General features: G+C 37.1%; 2 protein-coding genes across 4 annotated transcripts in view; both read left to right on the top strand.

Moving 5' to 3' along the window:
* Nucleotides 227-3,728, top strand: LOC105162753 (zinc finger protein CONSTANS-LIKE 12). The gene is made up of 6 exons (XM_011080873.2): nucleotides 227-1,191; nucleotides 1,642-1,872; nucleotides 1,996-2,336; nucleotides 2,423-2,608; nucleotides 2,812-2,991; nucleotides 3,599-3,728. Exons 1-4 carry the CDS (start codon nucleotides 652-654, stop codon nucleotides 2,547-2,549), a joined length of 1,239 nt encoding a protein of 412 aa, XP_011079175.1. The 5' UTR covers nucleotides 227-651; the 3' UTR covers nucleotides 2,550-2,608; nucleotides 2,812-2,991; nucleotides 3,599-3,728.
* LOC105162637 (protein DETOXIFICATION 21) overlaps nucleotides 14,887-17,100 on the top strand; it is a 35,768-nt gene continuing 33,554 nt past the window's right edge. For all 3 annotated transcript variants that reach the window (XM_011080717.2, XM_011080718.2, XM_011080716.2), the window contains exon 1: nucleotides 14,887-15,133. The gene's annotated coding sequence lies outside the window, so the exon portion shown is untranslated. The remainder of the gene's footprint in view (nucleotides 15,134-17,100) is intronic.

Here is a 17,100-nt window from a genome sequence, read left to right on the forward strand (position 1 = left end):
GAACAAAAAATAACCCTAACCACTGTCTAAGATCTGAGAGCCCATTTCTGCGAGTAAAATCGATTCAATTAAGTAGAATTCTTTTTGCTTTCTTTGAGTAAAAAAAAAAAAATTTACTCATCTCTTTATACTTGGGAGAAAGGAAAAAAAAAAAGAACAGTGATGAGAATTTGCTCATCTCTTTTGAGGAGGGCTTAGGGATTCATATTTATTTCCGGAGCGATCTGAACTTTCGGCACGTGGCGGAATGTGGGCTGTCGAAATTGATTTGGTTGCTGATATGGGAAAGTGGTGAGATAACAACCTCGAGGCTTTGGATTTGGTAGTAGATAATATCACGTTGTTTGATTTGAGTACTCCTATATAGAAGGAGGAAAAACAAGGAACCAAAAAAAAAAAAAAAAACAAGAAAAGAAAGAAGGACTTAGTCCACCTTATTATACAGATCAAACGCATTGTTGTCTCCAAGAATTGCTGAGATTGTTGGTTGTCTTGAGGCCCACCAGGATTTGAGGGTAAAGGGTTGTTGTTGTTGATAAGACACAGAAAAATCCCTATTTCACGACTCGCAGTTTAGCACTGTTTCTGAATTCAACAAAAGGCAAGAGGAACAAGAGAACCTAGTATCGGCAAACTGAAACAAAAACAAGAATGTCTGAGCCACAGTGTGAATTTTGTGGGGTTGCTAGAGCAGTTGTGTATTGCAAACCTGACGAGGCCCGTCTGTGCCTGCAATGCGACGGCTGCGTTCACTCTGCCAATGCCTTATCGCGCAGGCATCTTCGTTCCCTTATCTGTGACAAGTGCGTCTCACAGGCCGCTACGGTACGTTGCCTGGACGAGAAGCTGTCACTATGCGAGGCCTGCGACAGCTGCTGCTTTGGGCTGGAGCACCGCCGTCTCAAGTTGAGCTTCTACAGTGGATGCCCTACCCCGGCCGAGTTCTCCAAAATCTGGGCTTCAGTTGTTGATTCCACCACTCCGCAGGAGGTGGGAATGGGTGACGCAAGGGGGTCATCACCGGGGGTTATGGTGGCGAATAGGCTTAATGAGATGGCATCGGGTATGAAATTCGGGCCGTGGGTGGGCGTTCCGTCTCTACCACCTCCTCAGCTTACGTCTAACTGTATGACGTCTTCGTTTAATAGGGATCACTTGCCTTTCTTGCCGCAAGGATCCACCATCCCAAAGGTGATCATATATTTATTATCCATTGATTATATTCTTGACACTATATCTCGTTGACGCAATATATAAATTTTCATGGAATCAAATGTGTTTAGTATGTCACTAGAATTTCACATTAAATGAAGACGATGCCCAAATGCATGTTATATTGTATGGCGTTGTCTGTGAGAAAGATAGTCCTTCCCAAACCCCTGGTTGGAGGGATGATGCTGTTAAAATTATTACCTTATCGTGCACCGAATCAACCAAGGAGATTTGAGAAGCATATATATAAATCCTAAAATTCCCCTATTCCTAATTTTCGACAAAATTAAACTTGCACCAAAACATAAAATATCTTGGGCAAGGCCCTCCAATTGTCATTTGCAATATGACTTTGTATGTCTAATTCTTGATTTCTAAGTTTGCGCAACTAATCTTGTGCTGAATTTGCTTTGTCTCCCTTTATCACAGGCTTGTGCTGATACCGTGAAGGATCTTGGAATACAAGAAAGTGTTGATCTTTGTGACAATGTTGACATTGATGGCATAGCCCTCAGCTTTGAGAGTGATTACGAAATGCTTGGGAATCTGCAAAATCAGCCAAGATTTCACTGCGACGATGGAGGAATGAGTGGACTACTAATGGAGAAAAACTTATCAGTAACTGAATCTAGCAGCACACACATTGAGAGTACCTTGGAGGTTCTCCTTTATCCTATACCTCCCTTTGATACATTGATCAACAACATAGGATTTTTGTCGACAGGAGAGTGCATAAAGTATTATTTCAACTATGCAGACCTAACAATCCATCTTTATCTTTAGGCATCCTCATCGGTACAACAGGACTGCATAGGTTTCCAACCTGCCCAGGTGGCCGGATCGACCAACTTGATGCAGGCGACCATGAATGCTGGTGGTGCTAACTGTATGCTCATGAACCCGAATATCGGGCTTGGATTTGCAAGCGGACAAGTCCCTTCAAGCATATCGTTGACGCTGTCTAACATCACTCGAGAGAGTAGTGCAGCTGAATATCAAGACTGCGGATTGTCACCTTTGTTTTTCACAGGTGACTCACCATGGGACTCAAATTTCGAGCCCAGTTGCCCACAGGCAAGGGATAAAGCCAAGATGAGATACAACGAGAAGAAGAAGACGAGAACGTATGCCCGACTCTACTCTTTTCTTGTCACACCGTTAATCCCTTTACCTTATAGCTTTATGCATGTAGTGAATGCTGCAATTGTAGGTTCGGAAAGCAAATACGATATGCTTCACGTAAGGCCAGGGCCGATACCAGAAAGCGTGTTAAGGGTAGATTTGTGAAGGCTGGTGAAGCTTATGACTATGACCCTGGCGGAGAAAGGCATTTATGAGCAAGTTACTGCATCTTCCCTTTTCTGAGGAAAAAAAATACAGTTTCCTTGGCATAAAGGTATGCAATTTCCCCTCTGATCACATGCATGATGCATGTATACATTCTTGGAATTTATTTTCTCCAGCTTGAGTTAAGGTAGGACCAAATGTATCGAAATCCCATATATACATCAATGGGCAAGATATATATTTATATCAGCAACTTTTGGCAAAATGTTCAGATTTTTAAAGTGTACTGATGAGTTTGACATTGATTTGTAGTGGCCTTTTTGCTGGATAAAATCAAGTCTTCAGCAGTATGAGACAAGTACATATTCTTCGTATATAGTTTCAATTACTATAAGTTTCTGGCATACGTTCATCTGTCAAAAGACAGATCCAAATGAGGTATGACTTGGCAGTCGGCCGCTGGACCTTTGTGAGGAGCCTGTCTAATTTGAGGTTAGTCCAACGACCAAGTATTCGTTAGTACTCAAGAAAATCACCGTATTTTAGTTTGAAACCTTGTATGTAAATGGATCTGCATTTTACAGGCTTGATTGCATTTTTAGTTTTGGAATTATAGTCATTTCACACTTTAGTCCTATAATTTATTAGGTAAAACACAATAGTTCGTCTTTTCTAATTTCGCGATTTTAGGACAAAGATTGGCTAGAATTATGATGTCACTTGTCCGGGCACAACTTTGAAAATTTCTGTCAATTTTGTTCGAAAATCATGAAATTAAAAAAGGTGAAGGACTATTTTACAATCCTAACAAATTACAGACTAAAAAGTGCAATAAACTCTTTTTATATAGAGAGTTAACTGCATTTTTAACCCCTGTAAAAACACTAATACAAAAATTTTGGAAAATTATAGACCCGTCCGGCTCTTAAATTTTTAGAAAAGAAGCTCACACTAACTTCAAAAACTTGTTTTAGCCTTAAAATAAGTGTTCAAGAGTGGTGTTGCACCCCACCCCTATTTTCTTTTTCTTAGGGAGTTTTTTCGTAATTTATTATTTTTTCAAGATATAATCTCTTGCTAACAAGCTGTATTCTTGAAGGGCTGGAGTCGGGAGATAAGAGTTCGGAAGGCCATGTGCCGAGAGATCTTCTGCTCACGTTTCGTGTGATTTTTATTCCCAAGGGACATGTCATCAACCTCATAATTCTCAAATTAAGCTGTTGCTTTGAGAGTTCTTTGTTTCTTGCAAGAGAATATAATTACACGAATGTCAGGATCAATACTACGTAAGTAGATGAAATGATCTATATGATGAATAATGCCTGGATGAGGGTCGTTAATTACCTGCAGGCATGAAAGAATTAAGATAGATAATTCGCCTTTTTAAGAGTTGTTCGTTAACAACAGAATTTCTGTTTTCATAACATGTTCAAAGTTTAAGGAAAATGTACTAAGGCACACAAGATAATATGGTGACAGGAGAATCGTATGGAAGTAGGTATATATCTGCAGAGCTTTCACTTTTCTTGTCCGGTTCTTGTATTTTCATCCACTCCATCTTACTCAATGTTATCAATGGGGCAAACAAATTCTGCTTTGCTGAAACCGGAAGAGTGTGTGTGTGTATATATAAGGTTAAATGTACTGGTTGTGACATGAGAAATGAGAAAATTTTCTCACTTTTTCCCCTTATAACCCTTATAAAAAAAAAAATTAGCAAATTAGTCTGTATTTTTGGAAAGTGAAGCAACCCCCTCTCCACTCATCTGGTGTGTTACACGCGAGTTTTGTTTTTAAAATTTAAAATAATGTTTATATTGTTTGATATGACAAAAATTGGCTGGTCCAATTTACTACTCACATACAAGAGCCCGACAAAAGCATTCAGCTCGAGGAGAGCCTTAAGAGCTCCCATTCAGCTTTACCGGGGACCAAAATTCGGTCACCCCAAGAGGGCAGGAGGCCAATGCCACCCTAGTGGCCAAAAGGACACCCTCCTAGATGATAACAAATTACTCGGGACAGGATGATGTAGGTACACACGTGGAGTATGACAAGGACTTGATGGGGCCTCATACGTGACCAACCTCTCCGAAGAAGTCGGGATATGGGTGAATTCCCATCCTACCTTGATCTCTCCCAGCTAGGAATAATTCCCTCAAGATTCTTTAACCATCCCCGGATTATGAGGAAACCTATCCTCAGCAACCGCCTTCTCGACTCCCTAAGGGACAAGGCTCCTCCCTTGCTAGGGGACTTCAACTATAAAGGTAGGTTTGGTCCCCCCCAGTCAGGGGGACGATTATTTTACTTTTCATAAGCTCTCACTCGTTCACCAACTCTTAATTCAATTTTCTTCGTATCATAGCTCGTTATCTCATTATTATGTTTTCTTCTAGAAGTTTATTAATCTAAAATCATATACTGGCTTGAGAATCGGGATGCTAATGTTTTTTTTATAGGTTTCATTTCAGGCATGTGAAAGAATTTGGCCTAAGAGATCTCAAGTCAACAAACCTCATCATATGTGCAACTTTTACTCGCATCAAGTGGCGTCGTTTGTGTGAATCATAGAAAAAAGGAGTGAGGATCAACGAAAACCCCAAACTAGCAATTTGAATAAGCAAAAGGTCGTGGAGTCATCCAAGGAAGCTCAAGCTCTCCAAGTGGTGGCAAGGACACCTTTGGCCCCCGCTGGGCTTACAATGGCAGGGTCTTCTAAGCTTACCAAGCCCTTGGCAGATCCACCACATAACAACACCTCGTGTGGAACTTCCTTGAGAAGGTTTTTGGAAACTATGTAACAAATGACCGCTTCAACAATGTGCAAAACTCAAGTACATGTGGTAGCTCCCGCAACAGGTGAGAGAGAGATGCTTGGGGCCCAAGGGCCTGGGCCGACCCCCACAACTTCCGGAGGAGGTTCCCCCATACACTAAAAAAATAATTTTTTATTGGATTGACTTTTCTAATGGCCAGATTTAAATTTGATAAATTTTATAAATTTGGAATGACTCTTATAAAGGATGCTTGTTCATTCCTTTAACAATTGTTACAAAATAATTATAACGGCTCTTGAAGAAGCCATTCCTAAATGTATCGAATTTTGTAACGGTCTGCATCACCATTACAATAATTTATTGAATGTAGAAGTTGACTTTGGGACGAGGTTTCTTTCCCATGAGGCATGAAATGAAGCTCTCAAAGAATTAGTCTCTTAAGATTGATGAGGAGGTCAAGAGAATATATGACATTTCCTAGGACTCTATGTTAGCAGCATATAGTATGATGTTTAGTGTACGACACTTGATCTAATGCATGCTTTTAATGTCATGAACCGCTATCAGGCATGTGCTGGTGATCATCACTGGATTTGTTCTTGGTATACGACAATGGAGAACTTGTATTGGAAGGGTATAGTGATGTCAGCTTTTAGACTAACATAGATGATATCAAATCTCAGTCCACTTATGTTTTTAGCTCAATGTAGGAAGAGATTCTTGGAAGAGTTTCTAAGTAAGATAATAGAGTTGACTGCACCATCGAGGCTAAATATATAGCAGTTCCAAAGCTATTAAAGAGTAAGTTTGGATGAAAACATATATCAATTGGGTATGATACCTAGTATTGTCAAATCCCTAGTTGTGCATTGTGATAACAATAGGGCAATTGCAAGCAAAAGTACCTAGATTTCATTATACAGCCAAACATATCAGATGCTACCATCTGATCCGAGAGATGGTTGAAAGAGGTGACGTTTAGGTAGATCGTGTTGTATTAGGAAAAGAACATGTCAAACTCGTTGACCAAACCTGTTTCACAAATCGCCCATACTAAACATATCGAGAAGATGAGTTTGAAGGGTGTGAGTGATTGGATTTAACATAAAGTGGGAGATTGTTATCGAAGGTGACCATAAATTCAATTAGTTTTTTGTATCTATTGTTGATGATCGTATTCGATGTACTGTTAAATATCATTATATAGTTTGTTTTTTGGTTATCTTTATCGTGTTATGATTAGATTTTATCACTGACTTTAACAGATAAACCCCATAGACCAAATGAAACCAATGAAGTTGGGTTGTGTATTTGATGACGATTATGAAACCAACTTTTCGGGGTCAATCTGAAATATTCTAAGTCAAGAACCCTCAAGAATGGCACTAAGAAGTTTTGGAAAAACTTGCACTAAGTGGTACATTCATGAGATGAGTATCGTATTTTATCCACGATAGATGTATGTTGCTTATGCGCTTTGGTAGATACACGGCAAGTGAGTCTTGAATTGACTTGTAGGAGTTTTCATATAGAAGCTCATGTGGCATGATTGGTATGCCTAAAATTTCTTTGCTGCAACAGTAGCGAAATTAGTCATTCGATCTGAGGTACCATAGTAGCTTTGTGCATTGGGGCGATTGTATCTTAGTCTTGGTTGATATGATCAGTATTGTGTGGTTGCCAAAAGTCCTGCACCAATGCAGTCAAAACATAATTACAGGTTGCTACATTCCAAGAAAGAACCCATCGCCCATCATGAAATGATGCCGATCTCCTATGTCCTTTAGACTGTGTTGATCTCTGAAAGTCTATGGCTGCGGCTGTTGGTAGAAAAGCAAGAAGTTTTCAATGTTGATTAATTAACATACTCAATAGTTGAAACATAGTTATCAAAGTCAAGTATGAGAACCAATTTAAAATTATGTGCTCTAGACATTGATTAGGAGATAGCTTAAGGGAAGGACCTCTGTACGTTACGCACAAGTGACGGTTCACACCAATTTCACTATTTTATTGTATCATGGACTAGCTAGACATCTATAGTAATGGGAACGCTTGGATCATGTGCTAGCTAATCAAGAGTGATTAATCGAAAAGCAAGTTAATTGTCGGATTAAATTATATATATCATACAAGCCCATGTCTATTGAAGGTGGACCTATAAGGATCATACACAAAACACTAACGATATTGAAAAATTAATTAGAGCATTAATTTTGAGTGAAAATTAGTTATCGAGTTAATTCCAAATGAGAGAGAGGATTAATTTAAATGAATTTAAATTAATTATTTAAATAATTGAATTATTTACTAAGTGTCAATTAATTGGATTAGTTAAATATCTGAGTTTTGGGATTAATTAATCTTAGGTTCAAGAATTATATAAAGTTTCGATATGGACTTAAAATTAATTGATTGGGTCAATTAATTACTAATTCAAAGTCAAAGTGTGTTTAGTTCAAACTGTGGTAAAGCCTCAAGGGATCACGAGGACCTACCATGCAAAAGGTTCTTGATTAGGGGTTTACATCCTCATGAATTTTTACCATCTACTTGCAACAGCCAGCAACTCTATATATAAAGGAAGTTGAAGCCTTGGTGTAGACAAATATTTTGTTCTCTCATCTCTCTTGTATCACTCTTCTACCTCAAAGCGTTTATCTTTGTCATCCTTTTTTTAAGGTTTGAAATTTATTCGGGTCTTTCTTATAGAATACTTTCTACTTCATAGATGTATTGTTCTGGTCCTACTCTCTCGAGTTTCTATCAAAGCTAAAGGAGTCATAAGTTGGTATTTTGTGTGGACTTGTTAGAGAGACATTGATTTACTCTTGTGTGGACAAAGTAGGAGGTGAGCTATTGAAGCTAGGACGCTCAGCTACTCTCAACTAGCCGGTGTGCAAGTGCATGAATAACCTGATTAACATGTGATATAAAGCTCAAACAAAGAAAGTAGACCCCCACCGATCATACCAACAGGACTAATTTTGCTAGCCCAGAAACAAGGTACCAAATCCATGATTTCTGCATTTATACTAACTTGGCAAGCCCTGAAACCAAGCGGATTGGCTCGTGAACGTGCCAGTGGAAGCAATAGGCGAGAAATAGCAATATAAAATTTAAATGGTCATACCAAGGGGTGTATCCTTGATGTTCCCCGGCATTCGATCTAGTATGAAAATAAACAACGATAAAATAATTCATACGAGGCTATGGTTGAGAAATAAAGAAGAAGCATGAATATAAAAATTAAAATTACCTCTTGTAATTTTAAACTTCCAAACAACTACTCTCGTTGAATTTGTTCACTCAAGGTTCCAAAGCAACAACCCCCTAAAAAGGTCCATACCACATCGAAATAAAGGAGGCCTTGATTTCAAAGAGGGAGAGATTTTTGTATTGTGTATTGTGTAATAATTATTTCCTAAATAATTATGCACAATACATATATATACCTTGTATAGATAAATAGGAGTGTGACTAGATACATTTTTTTCTCTAAAAGTAACCCTTCCATCTATTCCAAATAGAGAGGATTCTAATTTTTGCCAAGTTTACACTTACCAAAAATACAATTTTCTTGGTCAACTCTCCTTCCACCAATTTGCTAGTGGATCTTAATAAATGGGACGAATTATATAAAATAAATTTAAGGCCTGAGTTTCAATTAAATCCAATTATCAAGCCTAATAGGTAATTAATCCAGTTAAATATTGAAGCCCAAAATATCTCTTATTAATTAATAAATTCAATGTATTAATTAATAAGGATAAGCACAATTTAAATTAATCCAATTAATTTAAGTTCAGGCTATCCATCCAATGGATCCCCATGTATGAGTAATCCAATTACTTACACCTTGTGGAATTAATTTCAAATAATTTCTTGTTCTTCTTCGCTGATTTGTGTGTGAATCTTTAGGTTCACCTTTCAACTAAACTTAGTCTGGTATCCAACATTACCAATTAATTAAATCTTATTTAATTAGTCATTCTTGATCAACCTTTGATCAAGAAAGCCCGTTACCATGGGCGACCTTCTGTCAACGGTCCATGTCACTAGAGACTAGGTAAATACCCGTGTGAATATTTAGGCTCTTGAGTCCATATAGGTATGATCCTTCCGTCTATCGTCTCTCGGGTCTTAGTCTATGACATGGAATTTTGTATCGTTTCCATCCTAGACTAGGCGTCTATGCTTTAATACTTGAGACCGCGTTAAGCTTAATTATTAGATACAGGAACCTCTTTTTCCCATTCGACCAATCACTGTGGTCGGTTCATAAGGCGTGAATGCATCTCCAAGTACATAGTAGATACCTCGTTCACATATTGACAGGGGACGGATCCTCATCTTCAAACTTACCCTTTTGCTACATATTCGAATGCACTAGACAAGGCTTATAATGATCATGTCTGTGACACAATCACCTCTCGTTAAATCCATGATTTAGTCATCATTTGCATGTGACTGCCATGGTTCCTTAAGTTTGAGGTCTACTCCTATACCATTAGAGCCAGGGATTCAGGTCATATCGACCAAGCCTCCAAGGCTTCTATATGACGATCTCCACAAGTCAGTTCAGTCGATTTGACACCTAGCTAATCAACCCACTAAGATTGCATAGACGTCCCACGCCTGGCATCGATGAAATGCTGCACTCATCAAATGAATCCGACTCTTAGTACAAGTCCCCATAGGACACCTGATACCCAATCTCGAGCTCCTCGACTTGGTACGTTTCAAACCTAAACTTTTGGCAGTTGATTTATGATCGCCATCTAGTACGCAATCCAACTGCACGGTTGTCCAAATGGTCCGTGGGTTTTGTTGTGATGTTTAAATAAATATAAGCTACAGAATGAGCACAATAAAGAAGAAGGCGAATAGCGCACACTTATTTTATTCAATAAATAATATTATATAATATCGAGCAATTGTCAAAACAGATCACATCTAGGCAAATCTAATTGGATTTGGTCAGCTATCATGACAATCTCCCACTTGACCTAAAGCCAAGCACCCATCGATCTCAAACCCATGTTATCGAGATGTTGAATATGAGCAATTTGCGACACTGGTTTAGTAAGTGGGTCTGCTGTGTTTTCTGTTGAGCTGACTCGGCCCATTCGAACATCACCTCTGCTCACCATCTTCCTAAGTAGATGGTAGGGTCTAATAATGTGTTTGGAACGGTGATGAGATCTCGATTCCTTTACTTGTGCTATTGCCCTATTGTTATCACAGAAGATACCTACCGGCTCAACAATGCTAGATACTACATCCAACTCTTGGATGTAGTTTTTCATTCAAACTACTTCCTTAGCTGCTATGTATTCAGATTCTATGATGGAATCCACTGTGCTAGCCTGCTTGGAACTCTTCCGAGCAACCACACCAGCATTCAACATAAAGACAAAACTCGATTGAGAATTGGCATCATCATCATTCGATTAGAAGCTAGCGTCGCTGTAGCCTTCTAATATCAATCCCACCATCATAGATCAAGAACATATGCTTAGTCCTTTTCAGGTACTTGACTATGGCTTTGACTGCACTCCAATGTGGCTCCCTGACGCATGCCTGATATCTACTCAATATGATTAAAGAGTATGCGACACCGGGTCTAGTGTACTAGACAACATATTGAATGCTGCTTACGGCTGAAACATACGGGATATCCAACATCTGCTTCAGTTCCTCATCAGTCTCCGTAGACTATTTCTTGGACAGCTTAATTCCATGAGTCATCAGAAGTAATTCTCGTTTTGAGTTTTTCATCATGAATCTCTTCAAAACTTTCTCAATATACGACGATTGGGTTAATCTTAACATCATTCTAGATCTATCCCTGTAAATCTTGATGCCAAGGATGTAGGAAGCTTCACTTATATCCTTCGTGAAAACTGAGTGGACAACCAAGCTTTAATGTCTCTCAACATCTTGACATCATTCCCAATAAGTAAGATGTCGTCCACATAAAGCACAAGGTACGCGACAGAGCTCCCACTGATCTTCTTGTATATACAAGGATCGAACTTGTTCTTGATGAAATCATAACTCAATATAACTTTATTAAAACGCGTGTTCCAGCTTCAGGAAGCTTGTTTGAGGCCGTAGATGGACTTTTGGAGACGACAAACCTTTTGATCTTCTTCAATAGAAGTGAAACCATTCGGAAGATCTGTGTAGATCTCTTCCTCAATGAAGTCGTTAAGGAAGACAGTTTCCACGTTCATCTTCTATATTTCATAGTCCTACCATGTTGCTATATCAAGAAGTATCCGAATGGACTTGGCCATAGCTACAGTCAAGTAAGTTTCCTCAAAGTCGACCCCAGGCCGTTGAGTATATCTTTTTTCCATGAGCCTGGCCTTGAAGGCAATAACCTCCCATCAGCTCCAAGCTTATGTTTGTAGACCGATTTGCACTCGACAGGCTTAACGCCTTTAGGTCGGTCTACGAGAGTCCAGACCTGGTTTGAACCCATCGAGTCCATTTTAGATCTCATAGTCCCGAACCACTTGTCCGAGTTGATGTCCGACATCACTTTTTCGTATGCCCTTGGATCATTATCTAATTGACTAATCAGGCCCAAGAACCCATACCTATCAGGTGGTTGGGATACTCTAGCTGACCTATGGAGGACTCGAGCACTATTAGTGGAAACCATAGGTACAGATGGCGTTGCATCATTCTGTTGAGGTGCCTCACTTGACACTTCAAGCAGTGCCTCATATTGTCAGCTATCAGTAGAAAAACCCTTTTTTCAAGAATACTGCATCTCTCGAGATAAAAATCTTTTGTTTAGATGGGTCATAGAAATAGTACCCTGCAGTTTCTTTCTGATATCCAACAAACCTGCATAGACTAGTCCTTGATTATAGTTTGTCTCCCACTAGTCTCTTGATGTAGGCGGGGCTACCCCATAGTCTCAAGTACTTGTTAGACACAAGCTTGCCAAGCCATATCACTTGTAAGACACAGGCTTGCCATGCCATATCTCCTATGGCGTTTGGGGAATTGTCTTGGATGGCGCCATGTTGAGCAACTTGGTCGCCGTCTCAAGAGCGTATTCCCAAAAGAATAGGAATAATTCGGTAAAACTCATGGATTGGATCATATCCAACAGAGTCCGATTCATCCTTTAAGCCATGCGGTTTTGTGGCATTGCAAGAGGAGTCTATTGAGAGAGAATTCCATTCTCTTTTTAAGTAATCTTTAAACTCACCACTCAAATATTCTTCGCCTCAATCTGATCGAACAATTTTGATTTTACAACCAATTTGATTCTCCACTTCAAGTTTGTGGGCTTTGTTGTGATGTTTAAGTAAATATAAACATACGGAATGAGAACAACAAAGGGAAAGGCCAATAGCAAATACTCATTTTATTCACTAAAATAATATTACATAATATCATGCAATTGTCAAAACAGATTACATCCAAGCCAATCTAATTGGCTTTCTGTACATCGATCTATCCTAACAGGCCCAAAACAAGCTGATTCAACAGGATGACTCAACAAACTATAGGGATTCCACGTCAGATGAACTTTTCACATCTCAAGCTACATCATATAAAAAATCTCGAGCTAATTTCCTCTATATCAGTGAAGGCTGAACTATCAAGTAATAGGTAAAAAACTCCTCACATTTCGGATTAATTAGGAAAAATTCATTTCAAATGGTTATATCTTTGTTCAGATAAGTTCAAATCCCATTTTGATCTTTTTGTTAGTTTTCTAAAATCTGCAGCTTTCTAATGGTATGCATATCACCATAACAAATTCTTGAATTTTGCTCCAAAGCTGTCTATAAATACAAGAGGTTTAATGCAAATTACCCCCCTTTGAAAAAATAAATACCGAATTCCCACCCTGTGTTTGTGAAAATGGAGAAATTTACCCCTCACGGAATTTCATATGATGCACACACTTTTTACTTGATTTTTATATTTCGTTTAATTTAAATTATTTAAGAACCGTTGGATCTGATTTGAATCAAACGTCCAACTTCAATTATAGATCAATGGCTTAGATCTTACTTGATTTCAAAATCAATTGTCTAGATTTACAATTGTAAATTTACCTAATATATATTTATGTAAATATTCATTTAAAAATATATTATATGTAATAAATTTATATGTAATTATAATTATATATATAAATGTATATATATAGAGAGAGAGAAGAAGCGGCGATGGCAAGTTGGGAAGGGGTTTTGGGTGAGGCAACGACGAGTAAGGGTAGGTGGTTTGGGCATTGTGACGAGGAGTTGGGGAAGGGGTTTGGGCGCTGTAAGGGGGAGTGGAAAGGGTGGTGGGTTTGGGCGTGGCGACAACAACGTAACTGGTTTTAGGGGGCAGCGCCATTTCTTTTTTGTTTCTTATGTGTGTTTTTTTTTTTGATGGGGGGCGCCTAGGCGGGAGTTGGAAAGGGGAAGGGGGGGCGGGGATGGGCTGAGAATGGCATGGGCATGGACGACGTCAGCTAGGGTGGAGGGCGGCAACGAGCATGGAGGTTGTGGCGGTGGACTGAGGGGGAAAGGGGTGGAGGGCGGCGGTGGCCTGTGAGGGGGTGGAGGTGGGAAAGGATAATTTTTATTTTCGCTTTTAAATTTAAAAAATGTATATTATCAAAACTATTATATATTTTATATGAAAATTAGTATTTTTACTGTTTAATAAATATTTATATATTATATATTATATACAAATAATATTTTATTTTTGAAAAAATTATGTTCAGTCGCATGAGGAGCGAGTGCATTGCACACCTCCCTCTAAGGAGATAGATTGCTTCAATTTTAAAAGCATAAGGAGGTAATTTGGTATTTTTTATTTTATAAAGATGTATTTTGCACCTCACCGTATCACAGGGAGGGCTCGCATTTTTCCCTAAATACAAGTCATAGTGCAGTCGAATTAGTAACTCTAACCACTCACACACTGCATATTTACTCTCTTATGCAACAGTACGGACACCTCGCTCTCATTTTTTGCACTCCACACGCTCATTTTTTACTCGCATTTTAATATTTTACCACTTCACATATCACACCATATTCTTATGTTATTTTCAAGTTTCCCCTTTCTCTTTTTTAGTTATTGGATTACTAATTTAAGAACCAGATTATTAATCCCTATTTTGTAGGTTACTTCTCTTTTGATCTTAAAATCTTTGGTAGATCCTCCGACTATAGTGGTGCTGCTAGACTCCGATATGTATTACAATGGTTTTTACATAATTACGTTAGTATCAATAAATTGAGGAATAAAATTGGATTAATAAACTTACATTATAATAATATGATTTTCACAACAAGTGAAACAAATATCATTACAATAATAATATATACGCATAAATGAAGACATATATTCACATATTTAATAAAACTTAAATTTATATAACCTCAAACTTATTTATAAAGTCTCAATCTCAACAACAAAATTAAGAGATCATTGGTATCCGACAACATATTCTGAAATTACAAAATGAACAATCATTATTCGAAACTCAATAATTACTCATCGTCAAAGCAAGCTGCTGTAATTCACATGCATAAAGGTGTGGACCCAAGACCCATCACCATCAACAGTGCACGTTTGCTTCCTATTTGAATCCAGAGTTTGTGATGAGTGGAAATTGAACATTTGAACTAACCCAGCAGGGCCAGACCTCAGTCTACTATTCTTTCTAGTGTTCAAACTTTTGTCATCATGGATTTGTGATAAGTGTTTATGGCTTCTTGGGCACCTTCTGTTGCTGCTGCTTCATTCTTAAACTGGGGGAGAAAAATACAACTCTTCAAATCCTGATCAGCTGAGGATTTTTGGTTCGGCTTTTGGAGGTAAGATCGTATGTGTTACGTATAGGGTTAGGCCGGGAAATATTATTCATCATTGCATATTTTAAGATCGGTACATATTTCTTTCTATTAATTATGAGATGTTAATTAATAATTCCATAAGTTATGAAGGAAGAGCATCGATCTAACCCACATTCGCCTTCCTCTCTGTGCCTCACTCATGCAATTTGCGGTTGATTTTCATGTTTCGACTGATTGTATGGTTTATATTTTATCCTTATTTACGAATTAAAAAAATACAAATATTCTGCTTGGTAATTATCATGGATTCGAGCCACATGACATTAGAGGTGGTGGGTTCGAACTCCACGTTATCTGTGGGATGTTGTTTTTACTGTAATAGTAGGTGTGGGTTACATTTTAATTTATTCGGTATTTTTTGATTCGAGTATGATTGTTGCAATGGTTGTTGTTAGATATTGATATTTGATGGGAATGATGTTGTAATTAATTTATTTCAATTAATAATAGTTTATCGTTCTTATTTAAAAAAATTAAAATATAAAAAATTTAAAATAAATAAAATACATTCTAAAAATAATAATAATAATAATAACACATAGTAAATAGGTTACTGTGAATAGCAAGTATCCGCATGACCGATGAGCTCCTTGTTCGAGTAATAAGGTTGAGGTTTCATATTAAAAAGACTACGTGTTCGAGTCCCACAAAATGGGCATATAATCTACTTTTATAATAATTTATTTATATTCTTTGTTTCTTTTATACATACTTATTAATTTAAAAATATTAATGTATTAAAAATTAACTTTTAAATTTGATTGTACTGACGCAATAGACTGACTGTAATATACTATATATAATTGAAAAGAGTGGTTTTGGTGTCTATATATTTTTTGGTATGTCATCACTATAAAATAAATTGAATTTTTTCTATACTATAAATAATCGCGGCTTCAAAATCATGGTAAATCACTACTATTAACAACGATTAAATAAAACGAAAGCAAAAATTTAAAATTTTTACTACGTTTAATCTATATTCATCGTGGTTTCTAACCATAGCCAAAATATTTTTTATGGATTTGGTCGCGGCTAATGTTTTAGCCACAGTAGTAGAAACAATGGCTAAGGACCGTTGCAAAGTCGTGATTAATTTGTATTCGTCATGATTTTCTTCTTCTGACTATAGTTATGAGCCGTAACAGAAAATTATATTTTTTAGTGTATTTTTATTTTATTTTAAAATTTATTTATTTATTTTGTTTTTCAATTTTACATATTTAAGTAACTATTTCTCCCCATTTATTATCCCACTCATTTATAATTTTCTTTTCTTTATATATGAATTTTTTTCAATCCATTTATTCTGTTTATTTTATTTAAGTTAATTATATGGATAATAAATTATTAATTTAATAAAATATTATTATATTTGCATGTGCATTGATTGTGCGGTTTGGACTAATATATATAACAGGACATATATGAATGGGAGGGATTGCATAATTGAGATTTTATTTTGCCGTGTGTTGGTTTTTGAGAAAAGTTGTTCGTCGCCAAGTGCAATAATATATTGCGATGATTACACTTTGCTTGGGTGAAATTTTGTCCCTACTTACCCACTGCTCTAGTTCGTGCAGGACGCTCTATTTTGTCCAGAGCGTTTTACCTGCCCAGAGGATGGAATTATATATAAATTTTTTATAATTTAAAAAATTATATTAAATAGTTTTGAAAATTACTTTCGTCTAATAAATAAATTTTTTTATTAATAAAAATTTGACGAATTTAATGATAATAATAAAAAATTTAGATAAAAATTCATATTTACTTCCGATTGACTTATTATTGATTTATTGTACGTCAAATAAATTTTTTTATGGTCAAATTCTCGTTATACATCTTGGCTCATTAATGCACGTAATGAGGTATATTTTTACAGTTATAGAGGTACTTTAGTCACAAAATATTTGTTTTAACCTACA

The sequence above is a fragment of the Sesamum indicum genome, linkage group LG5 (genome assembly GCF_000512975.1).
Source record: "Sesamum indicum cultivar Zhongzhi No. 13 linkage group LG5, S_indicum_v1.0, whole genome shotgun sequence".
Taxonomy (NCBI): Eukaryota; Viridiplantae; Streptophyta; class Magnoliopsida; order Lamiales; family Pedaliaceae; genus Sesamum; species Sesamum indicum.